Source organism: Xiphophorus hellerii, chromosome 19 (assembly GCF_003331165.1).
Source record: "Xiphophorus hellerii strain 12219 chromosome 19, Xiphophorus_hellerii-4.1, whole genome shotgun sequence".
NCBI lineage: Eukaryota > Metazoa > Chordata > Actinopteri > Cyprinodontiformes > Poeciliidae > Xiphophorus > Xiphophorus hellerii.
The window spans coordinates 25309784-25329828 of NC_045690.1; the positions used below are offsets into that span (position 1 = coordinate 25309784).

Here is a 20045-nt window from a genome sequence, read left to right on the forward strand (position 1 = left end):
AGAATTGCGCTTCCTTTTCCGACCCTAAACATCCCCCCCGAGTTGCTGTGCGCGCGCAGACGAGTTCACAGATTTATAGTAAAAAGGATGGGTCCACAAACATGATGTGGCATCCATCCCTATATTTGTAGATCAGCTCGGGTCTGGCCAATCACTTCCTGTGTTGTTCTGACGTTGACAGAATGAAATACTACGAGATTTCATGAAATGTCACATGACTTCAGGTGAGATTTCATGAAAGTCATTTCCGTTTCCTGCACGTGCTATTTGGCTCTGCTCTTGCAAGGCAAACACCCAAAAAAAAAAAATTATGGAAAGACACGGAGTAAGAAGATTTTACTCTGCGTCCGAAGTCTTGGAGCTCGTCACCGCTCAAGATGGCCAAAATGAGGAGAGGTATTCTTCAGACCCTGATACTGCAGACACTGATGAGGAAGAGGACTTCATCGAAGGGATCGATAAACTTCATGATATGTAAGTGGGCTCTTTTTCGCTCATATATATATATATGTAAAAAATATATAATTTTTTATTTTTTTATTTTTTTTTTACGTAACACAGAACGTGTGATTGAAAACTCTAACTAATCTGTAATGTTACGTCTGTGTGAAGTACTGGCAATATCGTGGAGGAGAAAGATGGCGATCTGAATGAGGATGATGAAGAGGACAATAACGGTGTGGTGGCAGGTGCAAGTAGAGGAAGAAAAAGAAGTCGGGAGGGTCCAGCTAGTAAAAGGAGAGGCAAAAGGTCAGAAACTCATGTGGACACTCAAGTCAAGTGGAAAACAGAGAAGGAGACTGATCATTTGCTGCACCCCCCACTCCATTTCCGTCCAAAGAGGACACCAGGTGTTCAGCTGCCCCTTTCCAATACTGAGATTCCGTCACCTTCAGAGCTATTCAAATTATTTTTTGACCAGGCTACCATAAAGACATTATGTGAAAACACTAACAAAAATGCAGCCAAAAATTTAGCTGCTGGAAAAAAATTTCGTTGGACTGATGTCACAGCTAATGAAATGTATGCATATATTGGACTTACTTTGTACATGGGACTAATGAAACGACCACAATTGAAGGATTTTTGGAGAACCACAACTGCATTTCAGGTTTCATATCCAGGGAAAGTAATGTCCAGAGATCGTTTCCTCAACATCCATACCAATGTCCACATGAGTAACCCAGAGGATGACGCAGTGAACGACCAAAAAAAAGGGACACCTGATTATGACCCACTGCACAGACTGCGCCCCCTGTACGACAGCTTGAGGGTTGCCTGTAAGGCTTTGTACCACCCCCGGAAAAATCTTTCTGTGGATGAAAGAATGGTAGCCACTAAAGCCAAGATTGGGCTAAAACAATATATCAAAAGTAAGCCGACAAAGTGGGGGATCAAACTTTTTGTGTTGTCCGACACCACGGGCTACACTACAGACTTTCACATTTACACTGGAAGGTCCACTCAAAAAACTGGAAAGGGGCTGTCGTTTGACGCTGTAATGTCACTCATAAACAAAGACTATCTTGGCTCTGGATATCACATATACTGTGATAACTTTTATACCAGCCCCGCACTGTTTTGCCACCTTCACAAGCTTGGGTTTGGAGCATGTGGGACGTTCAGAAATTCAAGAGTTGGTGTCCCAAAGACGACCAAGAATGCCCTGACCAAAAAATCACCGCGAGGGTCCATCAGATGGCTCAGAGAGGGACCTCTCATTTTTGTCAAGTGGATGGACACGAGGGAGGTCAGTGTGTGTTCCACCGTGCACACGGCCTTCAAAGGAGATGCAGTCAGACGAGTGGGAAAGGCTGGAGGACAGCATCAAGTCTTGTATGTTCCAGTGCCATCAGCTGTGAGGGATTACAACTGCTTCATGGGGGGAGTGGACTTATCCGACCAGTTGATTGGCTCCTACACTTCATGGCGGAAGTGCAAAAAGTGGTACAAGACGGTCCTGCACCATTTCATAGATATAGCTGTGACAAACAGCTATCTGATTCACAAAGAGATGTGTGCACAGCTGGAGCAGAAGGCTCCAAAACACCAGGCTTTCCAGGAGCAACTGACAGTAGCGCTTTGTGGAGTAGAGCCACAAGCAGCTCCGACTACCAGCTATCGGCACCTGCCTGTTGCAATTTTTGAAGGGGCATCCGTTGAAGACAAAGCAACAAAGGGAAGGAGAAAGTGCAAGCTTTGTGGAAAATGCACTCCATTCATGTGTGAAGCTTGCAAACTTCCTCTCTGTGTTATTGTGGACAGGAACTGCCACAAGGACTTCCACAGCTCCAGTGGGCATGCTAAAAAATAAAGTCCTTGCTCTCATCATGACATTTTGTCATGTGGACAGACATTTTCTCATGTGAATACACAAAGACTGACACACTTTCATTTAAATGTTTGTATTTTATTGTTGATGTACAATGTGCAATGCATCTTCTGCACTTCTTTTTTCTGATTGCACTGATAAAAGCATTTTTTTTATTTTCCCTCGTTTTATTGTTTTTAGAAAATTGGCTGTAACTTTGAAACGAAGCTTTGAAAAAACTCCAAATAAATTGTGTTTGGTTTAGAAGGCTTGTGTGCAACTTTTTTGTATTGGGAACTTTGGTAAATAAAGTTAGGAAACTCTTCATATTTACAAAAATATGTCAAAAAAATTATAAACGGATGGAGTTCTTGTTATTGTTTTGCAAATTTTCTATTTTTAATCAGTTATTATTGATAAATGGCATACAAACTTGGAAAGGAGGACTTATAAGGATTTTATAGATGTAAAGAACATTGGAGTGCTCCTAATAATGACTCTGCAGCATCCAAAAATGTAAAAAGATGCTCATGCGGACTTTTATAATGGTAGTCCTAGAAGGGTTTAAACAACTGGGTAACATTTAAAGACCCTCTGTACGAAGCAAGGCATAGTACAAGGAGTTGGTTTTTACCAGGCTAGGTTGTGACGCAATGATTTTAAAAAAAAGTTTCAAGATTATAAATACTGAAAAGAGGCACTTTGGTAATTGCACCATTATTTTGCTACCTGTTAGAATTTACGATAAGAATCGACTACAACCCTTCCTCTATTTATCCTTTCTTGACTAATTTAAATATCAACGTTGCTTTTTGTTTTTTTGGATTCCACTAAAAGCCAATAACTAAAGTGAGAGTCAGGGATGAAAATACAATCTCAGACTCCTTACAACGTCTGTGCTGTGTTATAATTTCCAGCTTGAAAAGAATTTTGCTTCCTCTCCCCGCCCCCTCTCTCACCCGCCTGGTATCGAGCCAAATCCATTGTGTTTCCATTTTTTAACTTCTCCTGCTGCCCTTATCCAGTTCAGGGCTTATGGTTGTAATACTGAAACAGAGCAACTTGTCAAGGCAGAAACAGTGGTGATGAATGCCCCACTGCTCTATTCTTGTTTGTTTTGGGGTGGTGGCGACGAAGAGCGGCGTGGGTTTGTTTAAGGGGGGTCAGAATTGAATTTTATGCTTACTTGTTGAGGTACATATTCTTGACCGCGGCCGCTCGGCTGTACTCGAGCAGCCAGCATTGATTAAATGGAATAGTCCTGTTATCTGGATAAAAAAAAAGAGAGAGTTGGGATGGAGGGGGGTAGGTGGGCAACACGAAGACGATAGCGGGCAAGCAAAAATAATGAGTTCTTTCATCTTGGCAGTGAGGGCGTCTGTGTCTTTCAGACTTCCCAGGGAGATGTACACAGCTTAAGGAAACGTTTAATTAGAAAATGCCAGCCTTGTGTCTGTGTGTGCAGAATAATAACAATTTTTTGATGTGAATGTGACAACACGTTTTTCTTTCAGCTGCTTTCAGGAGCCACTAAAAGACATGAAATCAAATGAGCCTGAAGAGGGAGGGGAAAAAAAATAAATAATTAGCCGCCTACGTTAGCGCTGCTGTTCCGAAGACGACAAGGAACTGGTAATGATTCCGTGGCTCTAGGTGTTTCATATGTGTCACGTTGCGCCGCAATTCAGCTTGGTCGTCTTCCTGTGGGTTAGACAGGTAAGTAACAGTCTGAGAAAATCGACAAAAGGAAAGAGGAGCTGTTTTGCCTTGATGACTCCTAAGGGAATTTTTAGGTTGTTATACGCGGAAATTTCTGGGAAGAAAGGCAGCAATCACTCATCATTCAACTGCATTTCTATAATTTTAAAAGTCCTTAAACTGATTAAAAGAACTTCCAACACAGCGACAAACGTAAAGATTTAGAAGCCGATTGTTGGTCAGGGCCCTTAGCTTTTACCTCTGCCTCTCATTAAGACGCAAACAGTTCAGTCTGCACCTGCAATACGGTTTGATCACCGTCTGACGTAGCTAATTGTCCTGACTGCTGGCAAGCTACAGGCGTTTTCTTCAACATCAAAGCTAACTCTGGATATCCCTGTGAAAAAGCTGAAATGAAAGGGCAGATAAGAAAATTATGGAAAACAACTCATGACAAGAGGAGGAAAGTTAGTTTACTCATGTTTCAAAGCTTTCAAAGCAGCACTGTGGTGTGTAATTAGCCTCATTAGCTTAGCTTTGTTTGAACTACTTCTAAATATTACTGTTTGTAAAGTGATACATTCAGGATTCTTGAGTTTGAGAGAAGCTTAGGAATGTTTTTAAGTGCAGCAGATACTTTATGGTTGTGTGGCAAAGCTAGAATTGTTGTTCCATTTTAGCCGGGATATCCCAATTGTGGGACAAAATTAATGTCGCGGGAAGCGGTATGGATGGATGAATGAAAAAAACAGTTACACAAAAGTGTTTCACTGTAAAGATGGTTTGTAGTTTGTTTTGTTGCAACCTGAAGTGTGAAATAAACTTCAGTGGAGTTTAAAAACAAAATATGTGTATAGGTTTATGTCTGGTTGAACGATGTGTGTGCCCAGTTGATTTTTTTTTTCATTTTTGGGGGCGATTTTGTTGTAATCCATAGGGGGACGTAGACGAAAATCTTTGGAAACCACTGCACTAGCAAATCTATCACGGTTCCAAAAGCAAAGTCATATGCAGGTTCGTCTCTGTTCAGTTGTCAGAAGAAAGAAATATTTGGACTCTTTTACACAGACATTTATGGAGGCTGATTTGCTTTGGAACAAGCCACAAGTGCCTTTGGCCAAGAAAATAATTGTAGTTTTTGGCACTTGGCTGTTGGCATGATGTCTGCCTTAGAGTTTTATATAAGCAAACAAATGGGGTAGAAAACAGCAGTTTTGTCAAAGTCAATTCTAGTCCCCAGATATAAACCAGATAAGGCTGACATTTGTTTTTCATGCCCCAAATAAACAATTCAGAGGGTATTTAAGGCTATAATCATCCTCAGGATTGTGGGAAAGCCTTTGGGATCATTGGGGTTTTTTTCTACTTAAATTTTAACAAACTGATCAACGCTTGCATTTTATCCAAATTTTATGTCATTGACGTGAGACCTGCGTCATAATTCTACTGGATGTAAACAATAGTTGAGAAATATGAAAGAAATCTGTATCACTGAAGTGCATCACGTCACAATCCCACCACTCTTAGCGCTGACTACACATAGGCCATGCTAACGTAATAGTCTATGTAAATTTATGTTGTTTTGTGTTTTCTGTGTTATTTACTAGTTGTGTTGGGGTTAGAGTACAAAGATTTGTTAATTTTGGTTAAAAAAAATTATAGTGTGTATGGCAACTGTCAGTAATTCGCCAGTAGAGGTCAGTATCGCTCCAAAAATGACAAAGAGATCAAGGGAAATATCGCATTCTGAGTCAGATAGAGATGGCCGTTGCTAAGATGGTTGTATATGAGCTGTGTGTAGCGACTGCACCACTAGCTGAGCTGTTTTGTGTTGCAGATCTTTAATGCAAAGTTACAGTTAGACTCCTATCTTTAATTTTGCGATTTAAAAAAACAAACAAAACAATTACTGTCATTTAACATTAAGTAGGAAGACAGCTTCACAATAATGACTTAGTATCATCACAGAAAGAGTGTCAGTTAGCACTATAAAAATAAATTTCTCCCACATAAATCTGTCAAAACTTTATTATTTCAAGTTATTTTCTAATATTTTACCACTTTAACTTTAAAATGGTATAAATTGTAAAGTATGGCAGGCTGTTATTCAGCAAAAACATTAAATGTTATATAAAGCAGATTTCAAAGTGCTTGTGTTCTGTGGATACTTTGTTAATTTACGGTTAAATGAGATGAATTGATGGATTTTTAGAGATTTAAGGTCAATAAAAATAAAAGTTATTTAACAAAACATAAATAATTATCAATGCAGAAATACAATTAATAACTCGGTTGCTAATGATAAACCATTAATGTGGCTGATCACTTCTTTACATTTGGATCCAACCCTTGCATTGTGTAAGATTTAGTGATAAAGATTGATGTCTGTTTACTTCAGAAAAATGGATGGGATAGAAAATAAAAACATTATTTTCTTTTTCTAAGGTTATTTTGACTTGGAATAATTCTAAAATAAAATTCCAGTCTTTCCAGTGTAACCCTTTCACTCCTAAATTGAATCTGTTTTTAAGTCCAGAAGCTTCTGCGTTTTCTGTTTCTCTGCATGTTCTCCTCAGGCGGGGCGTATAAAGAGACCTGTACTAATCTGAGGCGTCAAACAAAATACCGAAGACGCACTCTGAAGCGTTCTCTGGGCCTCGGAGGATCTTTAATGACCTCAGGATGAACTCCGTCTTGGTGAAGTGCGACGCTGCCAGATGCTGCTCCTCTGGCCTCTAAAACCAAGTTAAACACGGAGACGAGCGCAAGGTTATTGATTGCCTCCATAAACGCTGGCGAGTGCTGCAGGGGTAAGAAGAAGAAGAAAAAAAAAAAAGGTGGAAAGATGGAGGACGGGCTGAGAGGCTCAGCAGCTGCGGGCCGGGCTTTCTGAGAGGGTGCCGTTTGTTATCGGAAGAGGATCAAGCATCACACAAATCACAAGGCAAGAAGCTCCACAGGGAGGGATACATTTACACACACACCCACAAACACACACACACACAGGCAGAACAAAACGGGTTCAGGTTAGTCGTCCTAAGTAGCTCTTCGTTAAGATAGCCGTGTGTTTTCAGATATATGCCTGGGCTGTCAACTTAAATTGTTTACGCATGCGATTAATCCAAAAATTACAATTACACAATACAGATTAATTGACCAACCTATTTTGTCTTTCTCACGCAGAGGGTTACTTATGTCACAGCAGCGCATTATGGACTCGACACGCAGGAAGCGACTAACCACAGTGAAACACGAAGGTTTCCTGTGAAAGTTCGAACATTTTTCAACTTTATTGTGTCACATCACCAGCACATGTGTACACATTAAACTTGTATGAGCTCGAAATTTCACCGGCACGAATTATGCAGGTCGCTTGGCTAGATTCGTACTACTTCCTTTAAAGCTTCCAGAATATAAAAACTAGGCCTGTCGACGTTATCGACCTAACGCATGTGATTAATTTGAAAATTTTAACTTGAAAATTTTAACATGTAATCATGTAATGTAACAGGTAACAAAAACTAGGAAAACTGAGGCTCTTCGAGGATGTTTGGTTTGAGACAAAAAAAACTATTTTCTTAAACATTTTTTGTAAAAACATGCATAACGTGGCCGTTTTAGATATGGGCTACACGGGCATTTGTCCAGGGCGATATCAGAAAGGGGTGGGGCACACAAGAAAAAGTTTGCTACTAATTGCATGCATCTGTAGTGGAGTAAGTGTCCTTTAGGTGCTGTTGAATACTGGAAGACTACATTACCTGCTTTCTGCTCCAGAGCAAACCAAAAACTGAACTGTTTGCATTTTAATTGGTTGGAGTGCGGCAGAAGGAGGGGCTTATCTACGGCACCATTCCTGCAAAAACCACAACTGGGTGCATATTTATGTTAGAAGCTTACAAAGTTAAACATAGTGATTAATCTGATTAGATTTTGTAGTTGATTGACGGCACTAATATACACACACACACACACTGAGCCTGATTCTTACAATTTCTCATTAAGTCTCAACCAAAAAATGCACACACATTCTAAGCTGCTTGCAGACCTATGTGTACACCCAATACGATCACAAGCTGTACAGTTCATGACTTCTCCACTCAGGCTCAGCCATTTTCTTTTTCAACAACAAACATGATGATATGCAATGCATCAAAGCTTCCAGCAGCCTGAAGGTGGGAAAAGTTTGGCTGAGGTTATCGGATTAGTCTTTCTCCTTTTTGTGGTTTTGCGTTCTTAACTTCTAGGACGCAGACTGCCAGGTTTAGACACTTCACAAAGGGACAAAAGAGTTGAAAGGTTCGCCTTAAAGAAGAGTTTTGGCTTTAGACGAGATTTCGGCACCTCTCCCGGAGCAGAAGAATGGATGGTGCTTTGCACGGCATGCTGGGATTTTTAAAAACTGTGTCAGCGTAGCTCTAAACCTTAGCAAGCAAGACCAATATATACCAATTGTAATGTGCTTAATTTCTGACAGTTTTATGGAATAGGATGTGAGGGGTTGGTTAAGTAAATCCTATCAGTGGGTGACAGGTTGGGTACATCCACTGCCAGTTAATCATAGGGTAACACACACACACACACCCACACACACACACACGTATGTATTATGTTATCCGTGTTGGGACTATGCATTGACTTCCATTGACATCTAAAGCTCAACCTTTACCCTACATTCCTAACGATAAACTAAACCTAAACTCAATTCACACCTTAGTTCAAAACCTAACCAATAAACAGCACTGGGTTGGACCAGGCTTTGGCAGTCGGGCCCCACAACATAATATGCATTTGGAAAATGGTCCTTATAATGTATCTAATGCAAGACCACTCACACACAGGTTTCTATTTCTATCCACATTAGGACTGTATTGACTTCCATTCATTTTAGTAACATCAATTAAGCGTAACACACATAACGCAAAATCAATTCACATGTTAGTGCCAAACCTGACCCGCAACCCTAAAACAGCACCTCATCTCGGGTTTGGTCCGTACAAGGAGCAGTCGGCCCCCACAACGTGGCATGTGCTGGGAAAACACATCAAATACAGGGCCACGCACACCCCACACACACACACACACACCCCCACACACACGACACGAGGGACCTATAAACACACACATAAACCGTTGTTAGCTTTAGCCTCCAGGAGCAACTCATCTGGATTTATGCGCAGTGAAAACAGCAACAGTTATCTCCAGCAGGAAGGCTCTGAGCAGTTTGAAGGTAATATCGTACCTTTATGAGACGGTTTGTTGCAGGGAGGCATTAAAGAGACTGATCAAGAAAATATGTGAGGTGAAAAATATTTACTTTCAAATGATGTTTTTGCATCCACAATGCCACCTTTAACGGTGTGTTTATTTGTTATGTACCAGTCAAAACTTTCACGTTTCAAGACGGAAATACAAGAAATATGTATGCGTGGAAAACTGGAGGTCTCTCAACACCTTTAATTATGCTGCCGCATAATTAAAGTTTGAGGGGTTTTATTACCACTTCTGTTAGTTTGTGTCCATTTACTCCTGTCACACAGAGTGCGAACAAGTGTTTGAATGCATAAAATAGGGAGAAGTGAACTGATGACGTCTTGTAACTAGAATGTGCTCATCCATTGTGGGATGTAATTCCTACATCCGAGCTCGGACTTCCAAGATGAATCAAATGCATCAAGTCAAGGTGCACGTTTTTTTTATTGTTTTGTTTTTTACCTGATTTTACCACCAATTGTCAGTCAGAGATAGTCTGCTTCAGTCTGGGCTAGCCTTGAAGACTAGAGTCTGCATGTGTGTAGAGCAGGGGTGCTCAAGTCCCGTCCTTGAGAGCTACCGTCCTGCAACTTTTAGATGCATGCTTACTCCAACAGACTGGGTTCAGTTCTGCAGAGGCCCGGTAACAAGCCATTCATTTGAATCCGGTGTGTTGGGGCAGGGAAGCATCTGAGAATTGCAGGATGGACTTGAGGACTCCTGGTGTAGAGGAACCAACCACACTTTGGTCACAGTCAAACAAACCAAATCAAACATAAACTGTTATACCTGGTTAACGCAGCAAGATTTTTATGATGATTTTTGACGTGATTTCCCATTCCGACAATCTGAAATATGCCCCGTTTATTGTGACGGCATAAAGTTAATCGTAGGAGATGTTCTTGCCGTGCCTGTTGAGTTAAGAATGACCTGGTCAGCTAGGAAGGACGTCTTGACTGCTCCGGTCTAAAGTCGGGGATAGTTAACATGTTGGATTGTCGGAATGTGTGAAGTGTTCCCCCAACAATTTCTTTCTGAAAGAAGACCAAACAACTGCCATCTAGCACCAGAAAGACTTACGGATGCCAGAGATGTCTTTTTGTTTTGTTCTCTCTCTGCTAAACTTTTGCTTCTTCCTCGCCAGCCATGTTTGATCTCGAGAGATTTTGAAAGATTTTCCATCTGACATCTGATTGTTAGTGAGTGAAATCTTTACTTGTGCATACAACCAAACCTGTTGTAGCTGTGTTTTTTTGGGGGGGTGGGGGGGGTTACATCGTGGTGTGTGGTCTCTCAGGTTTTGAAACCCAGCCGACAATTTCAAACTCTTGCCGTGCGAACCAGGCATCTGTACCTTTCAAAGACTGGGAACATTGTGTAGCGTGTCCTCAACTCACCATGTTTTCATAACCAAACTGTGTAGCGCTACATTTAACTCGACTGAGATGTCGTAGTCTGAAATTTCTATACCCCAGAGCCCTCTTGCTGAGTCTCGCAGCTGTAATGGTTGACAGACGAAAAACAAATCTATCTGAAAAATAATAATTATGACTTTGACATACATCTCATGCAGCTAGTAATTTGCCGTCATCATTTCTATTACCAAAATTCAACATAATTACAAGGATTCTGTGTTTTTGTAAATCATGGAGTTGGCACAAAACAAAACACTCGAACAATCGCTTTTTTTTTTTCAAGCAAGAGGGAAAGAAGAAATAACACAATCCTTTAAAGTGGAGCGGTCGAGAGTTCCCGAAAGTCTGTGTAGTTCTGAAAACCCTTCTAACCTTAAATATCCTTTTCAACTATAATTATTGATTAAGCTTTCTCTTTCATCAATACTGATTACAAATGATTGCTTTTCATGTATAAGAAAACATTTTGTTCAGATGTTGGAAGTGATATTTGTCCCGAAGAGGAATGTTGTCCCTGCGGATCATTTATGGAAAAATGTAAGGTGATAAAGAACATTTTGTGTAACCAAGACAGTTTTCAAGAACATTTTCCCTTCTTCTTTCTTCTCCATTGTACTGTAAGGTGACTTCTTTGTGGACTTTCTTACCCAAAGCCATTTCTGTCTTCACTGGAGTAAAAAAAAACAAAAAAAACTAGTCCCTCAAAGACCATATATTTAAATTCCTTCTAGTCATAAGTCATCAGAGATGTGCTCTTGAAAGAACACAATTTTCTGTGCTTGAGAAATCCCATCCCATCCGATGGCGGATCGATCGATTATTAGCAACTGACAAAGAGTATCGGAGACTGAGATCGATGAGATCCTGGAAGTTTGAGAGGCAACTACTCAGAGATCCAAGCAGGGGAATGGCGGCGCTGTGCAGCTGCAAGGAGTTGATCACTACGGGGTGAGGCAGAGCCACTCCCCCAGCAGCTACTAGTAAACAGCTTACAGCCACGGCTAACTCCGGGAGCCATGGTAGAAAAGCCTTTTTCCTATAGTCCAAAAGACTTTTTTTTACTCCAAAAAGAAAAAAGTGCAATCATTTGCATATTGAGATTCTACAGAGGCTGATAATCTCCCCACTCAGCTCCCAGATCACTGTTGAAACTTTGAGTTTTATGTTTAAAATAATTTGACTCATTTCTGAGCATTATTTTTTTGTAAATAATAGCTTCCGTTTGTCGTTTTTTGTCATTTTTGTCATAAGAACTAGTCACCTTCTTCTCAGAAGCTTCTAACTGTGTCCATGCCTGGCTTTGCGGTGATGCCAAAGAGTGAAGTGAAGCATTTTGGTCAGAGCTAAGTGACTCCACGACTTACCAATCCATCTGAATATCAGCAAAAATATCAGGAGTTTCATTCACCGAGCAAAAAAGGCAAGTGTGTCTCGCTGGGCCACAGATTCTCAAAGTTAAGGACCGAGACACTCTGCCGATAAAACACCGACACTTCAAACACTAACGGGATTACCGAACTCCGAAAAAGAACATGTTATTTCTCGCGCACGTCGCAGCCCACCTGGATCGCAACAGATGTGTGGAGACACACGTTTTAGGAGGCAGAACACTTCGGTGTGGGAGTGCAAGACTCTTAAGCCTTCCATGAGTGTGGCGTGAATGTGTGCACAGAGCGCCTGCGTGGGCTGGCTGTTGGTGCGTATTCGTGTGTGACTCACTCCAAAGCCAAACATGATCAAAGCCGGGACAGACTGAGACGGACAGACAGCGGAGCACAGAATGAGGCGGCCGTGGCTCCCGTCCAGTCCTCACATTAGCTGCCTGTCGGTCAGGCGCACAAATTGTTTGGCAAACTACTGATAAGACACCAACTGCAAGCGGGGTCCGCGGGCATTCAGCGATGTCTTTGAGCCGTGCAAAAAAAAAAAAAACACCTGCTCTGATATGCATTTAAAAAGCAAACGGCCGCGCTTCGCCCTACTTTGGACGTCGCACATGTGGTCGTGTTGCTGCGCGACGCGGCCGTCGGCTTTGCCAAGAAGGCAGGGAGGCAGAAAAATACAGAAAAACATGTTTAGTCTACTGCACAAAAAAAAAATTTAGTCCAAGTCACTTGGTGACACGTCTCTCTCTAGGTGAGCGGGAGTGTCGAACAAGACTGATTGGGATGATGTCCATGTTTCCTGGAGAGAGCCTTTTAACTGGATGACACAAAAACCCGCCGCCGCCTAATGCGCAAGCTACAAAGATCTCCTGCTGAGGAGCTGCTGGCTCTTAAGATGGATTCTGCGTTTCCTCCATGTCTGCGGTCTTAGCTTCCTGTGGGTGGGAGGGTTGGGACGGGAATCAGGGACACTCGACGCCTAAAGGGGCTGTGGTGTTTGTGATGCTCTCTGCGGTGAACCTGGCCAGAAAGGACAACGACCTCCTGGTTTTCACACAAATAAAGGTGTAAAATGTTTTTAGCTGCTTCTGTTCAAAACAACAACAATATACTGTAGGTTTAAACAATTATTCCATTGCTGCTGCTAAAATAATACATAGATTTATGGCTAAAACGATTAATTGCGATTGTCCAATTTGATTGATCGTCAGAATAATCGACTAAAATAATAGCTTGTTGCAGCCCTATATAGATGTTTTAAAAACATTATTTGCGCCTACATAGATTACTGAACTGCATCAATGTTGATTTTGTTATGTATAGACATAGAGTGTAAGAGAAAACGGGTGAGTGCAGACAGACACTCTGTACACGCTTGATATTTATAAGAACTAAGTTCTACTTTAGTCACAAGTAGTCAATTCAGCCTTTTTCAGTTTTTGTTTTAAACTCGAAAATTGCTTCTTGCAGTTTGTTTAGAGAATTAAAATATGAAAGTTCTCGATGACTTTTCCAGTTTTGGTTTATTTTTAATTAAAGAGCTTCAGAGCTTTTCTACCAATGATTGATTTGCAGTTCACATTTTAGAAAGGATTGTAAGACGCCAAGAGGTGACGATAATTTCTTAAATCCAATTCTTTGCACGGGATATTCTGCATATTTTTATATTAATCTATTGAATGTATGCATCATAATCCATAACATGACCCCTGCCTTGCTGAATTTAGTCTAATTTGAGGTGGTTAATTTGTTTCCACACCAGTTTCTGTGGATCCTACTTGGTTTGGTAGTGACTCGTACGTAAGCAAGGGTTGTGACTGTATGTATTCACACATTTGTTAACATCTACTGCACAATTAAACTATTAGGTTAAAATTAGAGACCGATTGAGAAATCAGAAGGTGGGAAAAGGAGGATTTTCTGCTTCTCTGGCCAAGTGGAACCTCGTATTTTTGTTTCCATTCGGTGAATGCGCCACACTCTGAGTTGCACTAACTGTAACTCTGTAAGTCTATTAAAGACTTACCGCATAATTAGCCATTTCTATTATAGGCGAGGTGTTTAAAATAAAGTCTGAAGCACAGAGAAGCTATTTGACAGGTTTTTTTGTTTTTTTTTTCAAATGTACATAATCCAGAATTTCATTCATTATGCAATCTATTGACTTTGATGCCAAGGATTTAAAAGGGACCTTTTAAGAAAAATTCACATTTTGCACATTTTTGTACTTCCCTTTGGGTTTTTACTTCTTCTAAAAACAGTCCAAGCGCTTAAAAAATGTTAATGTTTTATAGTGTTTGGAAAATGAGCCATTTCAAAAACCTGAGGAGTGTAACGTCACAAATCTGCAGCAGGCACTGCCTGTCACCTAGCAACGCAAGCTGAGCTCTAGCACGTTCAGTCAGCTGGTTTTACCGCTTTACAATGGCTGCTGGAAAAGCAAAGTCTTTTGCTTTTGACTTGCCACCCAGAAACCACTTGCTACATTCTTGTTGGTTGTGCAGAAGGCTCCACTTCTGCTTTTCAAAGAGCCATTTTTATGTGTGAGTGCAAACGTTGACTTGGGGGGCGTGGCCAGCAGCTGCTTATTCAGATTTAAAATGACAAGACGCCCTAGAAGAGCTCATTCTGAAAGGACTGAAATCTCATTATCTAAAATTTATTTTGTGCAAAAAAAATGTTATGAACATGTTTTGTGTAGACCATAGACCTATCATAACCTGTTCAAGGAAGCATAACAGGTCATCTTTAATAAAGTCAGTCACACTATTAGTTTACCATTGCAAGATATCCCCATGAAACACCTTGGTACATGGTTTCCCTGCAATGCCAAGTCAGCGCACGCACACAAAAAAGTAAAAATAAGTAAATAAAAGGCTCATTAAAGTGCAACAAGAGAGCAAACGAGGGCAACTTCTGAATGGAGTCCAGCAGAGTTGCTCTGTTTTATGCTTTTAAGCGTTATGGAACATTCTAGATTTGGCAATGTTGACCTTTTTTTAAGAGTTGAAGTACAGTTCCTGATATATAAGCAGGTCAATGGAAAAGCCTGACAATGAGGAATTGGTTGCAAAATTCTGGTCAATTTGACAGCGAGGAATATTTTCTCACAGTCATAATTTAACTAAACTGCTTCCTATATTGTCATAATTATAGATTTATACTTGAATTTGATATGGATTCATTTTGTGTTGTGTTTTTTTAAATCTATATGAATCGAATCTAAATGCTATGGATGCTTTCATATTTATTAAAAATAGTTTTCCAGAGGTATACTGTACCAGGTACAGATATGCCTATCTGTGCACGTCTAAAGGAGGTCACTCACGTCTAAACACCTGCCATTTTTCCTGCGGACAAAAAAGTGCCATTCTGAAATCTTTTTTTGGGTGTGTGTGTGTATTTTGTGGTCCAAGACAGCATATCACACTACCAAGGCAGCCGGTAGTTTTTTTCACCACTTGAGCCCCTGCCTCCCTCCCCCAAAATGCCTGTGAACACCTCTGGCACCACTGATTCACTGCGAAAGTCTTTCCAAGCACTTTCAATTTGAAAAGCTAGTGAACCGTTGCTCATTTTCTGCCAGTTCGCGTTTGAGAAGCAGCTTGTTTACTTTTCTGTCTCTCCGTTCCCTGCCAACCGTAGTGACGAGACGGATTTGCTGGGGCGGCCTCAGACAAAGTGGCGGACGCTGTTATTCCCTCTCCCTGACCACACTGTTGCTGTCGCAAAGTCAAAATGACATGTTGCCGTATAGCTGCATAAAGAAAATACAAAAAAAATATTAAACGTTACTTCCCTTACTTGCCCAAACAAAGCATTCGCGCTAAAGCGTTAGCTTAAATGTTTCGTGAATTTCTGCTCTTCGTTGATTGCCATTATGTATGAGGCTGTTTGTGTTTCCTGCATCCAAAATTACCCATCGGAGACAGATATTGCCTGAACTCCAAACCTCACTGCCGAGTTAGACTGTTAATCTGTGAGCTTATCTGCCTCAAAACACCAACTAATCTGCTTTAAAAAACAGCTCAGAGTGAGACGGTGTTGTAAAAACTCGAACTCTGCACTCTTTCGAGGCGATTTTGCAGAAGGTGAGAGCATTTAAAAGGCGACTGAAGAAGCATCCGCTTGCTCTCATTATCTACCGTTCAATTCTCTGAAAGACTCTGTGAGAGAATTTGGCGTCCATGTTTGTGTGTCTTGCCCCTATCTTTCTGTTGTTCCTGTTGGCGAATGAATAATTAATTTGCCTTGTGAAGCACTCACAAATGAGGTTTAGGTTTCCTTTTTGCTGAACTAAAAACCCGCTTTGATGTTTCACACGGCGGCTGGTGAAGAGAGAGGGGAGGGGAAAAAAAGGGACTAAAAATAAGAAAAGCAGCTCGGTTACAGCAGGTTCCCTGACAGCGCGCCCTACAGAGGATTTTGGCGAGGGAGAGGATTTGAAGCTAATCCTGCCGACAGAGTACAGTATGAATGAGGGCAATGAAGTGATACCTGCTGCATCTCGGCGAAGTTGCTCAATGACACCCGCTGTCAGAAGCTCTTAACTGATCAAACTGGCGAACTGCTACTTAAGGAAAACGGTATTTGAAGCAACTGTAATCCGGTAATTCAGAAGGACGGAAAAGCGCCTCCTCCGTCACAATGGACAGTGATTTTTGCAAATCTCCTGCTGGAGCTTCATATCCTTTCTGAATTCCTCAAACAGACAATACATCTGAACATAGCAAGCAGCCAAACCGGATAGCTCTAATTCTAGATAAATAAAAGTAGGTTTATGATTTGCTCCTTTTAAGGTAGCCAGGATTGTACACTTTTTAAAATTCAATTTGACCTCAGATCTAGTAAGTTTTCTAATCTGGCCATTGCCTTCCATTCATTCGGTAGAATTTCTCCTGAACCAACCAGCGAACAGAAGATGTCGTGAATAATGCAGTCGATTTTTTTTGTCTTCTTTTATATAATTGCAGTCTGCCTGTAGCTTTAGCAGAGGCAACGGAGGAAGTGAACGTAGCAGTTCAGTTCGTGTTGGCCACGACTGTGCACATGGGCACCGCAGGTGTGCTTGAGCATTATGTCCGTAGGCTTTACACACCTACCAGGGGGAAGAAAAAGTAGTTCCCATCAACTCTCTATTTTAGTCCAGATTGTCAATAGTTGAGTTACTTTCTAACATACTCTAGTTAAGATACATTATCTCAAGTGACGGAGGTATTGAAAATGTTGATACTTGGACTTGATAATCAATTTTAAAACATCTAGTATCAGAAATATCTCGATTTCAGTATCGATCCGAGCGGACAATTTCAGTCTTTTGAAACACAAAAATTTTCAAGTTTTTTTCTAGAAAACTTCGAGATTGTTTTGGCAGAAATGCATTCCTCCTTTTATATGTATATCTACAATTGCCCTGATACACCATTGTAACGTTCAAAGGAAAGCTCTAACAAAATGAAATCCTGCAGGGGTTCTTCCATGACCTGATCCGTACGCTGAGCATTCGGAGTGTAGCACCTTTAGTTGTGGGTTACATTACAGTTTGCAGAACTAATCAGCCTTTTGTTTCTCATTACCCTCAAAACATCCCAACTGAGGGTTCGAATTCAAAGCGAGACTGTGGCCTTGTTAGGATTCTTGAACCACAGCTCATATGTGCTTTCCACTCCAGGTGATGTGCTCCCTGCGTGGGGTGGATCAGCTGTGCATCATGGCAGCACGGCGTGAAACCGCAGCGACACCAACAGCTGCCTCCTTTGGTGTAGACCGGTGGACGCGCGGCGTGGCTGTGTGACAGAATCTGAGCACAGAGCCGTTCTCAGCGGAGAGCGAGGATAGCAACCGGTGCGCCTCGGAGCACACGCCGGAGGAATCCCAGGCGGGTTTATATTTCATGTTCAATTCATGAGCGTGGACGGTATGTCCTTGTCTGCCGTATTCCAGTCCGTGGCCACGGATTTAAAAACGGTGCTTACAAATTCCCAAACTGGAGCTTTAGAGAGCAGGGATGGTGTTGTGGTTTAGGCTCTGTTCTGTTTCACCGGTGTTGGCTTTTGATATGGCTTTCTGCCCTGGAGGGCAAAATCTAAAAAAGTAAAGGGAAAAAAAAGACAAACTGTAGAGTTTTTAAAGGATAATAAAAAGTCATACATTTAATAATTACCTTTCTAGGCCTGTAAACGTGTTTTAAATATATTCAAATTTTAATTTTAGCACCTAATCTGCATTTATTATTTGGCTCATTCATGACATGTTGCATTGAATTATTTATTTACTTGAGAAATTAAACTTAATTTCTTGTGATTATTGCAGTTCTGAATGAATTTGGCATAAAAAACGAGGGGAAAAGAAGAAGTGGCTGCAGTGTCCAAACTTCCACACTGCAGAGCAGCCCTCCCCACTCAGCTCCTTCAGACTAGCCAACAGCAATTAGCAAAGACCTGGTGGAACTGCACATCTACTGAGCTCATATAAACTACTTCTCAGTGAAAAACATTGTTAAAGGGTTAATAGAGGAGCCATGTTGTGATGACTTCCTGAAGGTGGAGTTTCAGAAAGAGCTGGAGTTTTTAAAGAGACAGAGACCTAATTTTAAGGCTCTAAATTGCAAAGTCTTATTTATTTTCAGTCATGTATGATATATGTACATATACCATTGAGCTTCAGGTCCAATGTGCTATAAAATGAACCAACTTATATTATTCATTTAGTTTTTATTCCGTGGGGACATTTATTCATTTGATATTTATTTAACTTGGAACGTAACGGCTCTCCATAAATGGAGAGGATACGTATCTGAATGGGTGTGTGTGTGTGTGTGTCACTGGGTGTCGCTCTGGACACCATGCAAGTTCTGCCAGTGGCAATCGCTCAGCTTCAGCCGTGTCATGCAGGCATCTATTACCCACTCAGCTTGATTGGAAAAGCAACGAAAAGAAACAAACACACACTTTGAGTCCCACTCGAGAGGCCCACTCCAGCTCAGGAGTAGCAGATACGGCAGAGAAAACTCCGCTTTCCATATTCCCTGAAGGCATCGGAGGCCGAGGTCGCTCTGCTGACAGTGACGGTTCAGCTGGAGCACGAAACATCTGGGCAGGACCTGTACGCACTCCCAGACAGGAGATGAACTAAAGGGCTGTTGTAAATATTTGAACATAAACTTTTCACGTTATGGACCAAATTACAGAACCATGTGTGATTAGTCATTCTTAACTCTGAAAATGTATGCAGGAAAAAAAGTAAAACAAACTTAGGACAAATAGATTGTAAAGAAAGTTGTTCCGACTGTGACCGATGGACCGCGTCCCACTCTGAGCCTCAGTGTCCAAATGATACTGACCATCTGTTTCCAGCAAAAACTTATCTTTTAATTTACCTGCAAACTAAACACCTGTGTGTATGCTGTGGATATAATTGGGACAGACAGCATATAAAAACAGCATCAGACATGATCAATCTGTTTAAATAGGCAATGTGTGATTTATTTTAAAGTTGCACAACTGAATTCTTTTAAATATTTGAACATTTTTAACGTACAATTAAAAATATAATTTTCATGTTACTTTTCTGGTCATTATCCACGAGTTTCAAAGGCGTTTCAGGTGACTTTGGAAACTTTCAATTTAAGTTGACTAAAATGTTCCATCTGCAGTTTGGATTTGATTATTCGTTTATTTATTTTTAGATTTTCCATCATGTCATCTGGATTTGGCCCAAATTTATTCTTCCTTATTTTTACATAAATATCTAAAATGACCATACAGACACACTTTCGTTAGAACCTCGGTACCAAACAGCTCATCGATATACATGGTTTAGCTTTGCCATGGTGAGTGTTATTTATTTCATATACTGTTTTATGAGTTAAAATGCTAGCAGCTAGCAATCGTGTCTGTAATGTCAACAAACAGGAAACGCTTCTTAACAGCAACGTTTATTTCAAGAAAATCACAAGTAGTGTGATTTTCTTGATTGCCTGCT

The 20045-nt window shown here is 40.9% G+C and overlaps 1 protein-coding gene and 1 long non-coding RNA gene across 2 annotated transcripts in view; one reads left to right on the plus strand and one right to left on the minus strand.

The window, feature by feature from the left end:
* The first annotated feature begins 291 nt into the window (after positions 1–291).
* Positions 292–2578, plus strand: LOC116709561 (piggyBac transposable element-derived protein 4-like). Its single transcript, XM_032548178.1, has 2 exons — positions 292–474; positions 613–2578. The coding sequence occupies exons 1-2, from the start codon at positions 311–313 to the stop codon at positions 2312–2314; spliced, it is 1866 nt and encodes a 621-aa protein (XP_032404069.1). The 5' UTR covers positions 292–310; the 3' UTR covers positions 2315–2578.
* Positions 2579–2662: 84 nt separating this feature from the next.
* LOC116709562 (uncharacterized) overlaps positions 2663–20045 on the minus strand; it is a 28025-nt gene continuing 10642 nt past the window's right edge. Inside the window, exons 2-4 of the long non-coding RNA XR_004336905.1 lie at positions 10985–10988; positions 8841–8854; positions 2663–2883 (exon numbers count right to left, since the gene is read on the minus strand). This is a non-coding gene — a long non-coding RNA (uncharacterized LOC116709562). The remainder of the gene's footprint in view (positions 2884–8840; positions 8855–10984; positions 10989–20045) is intronic.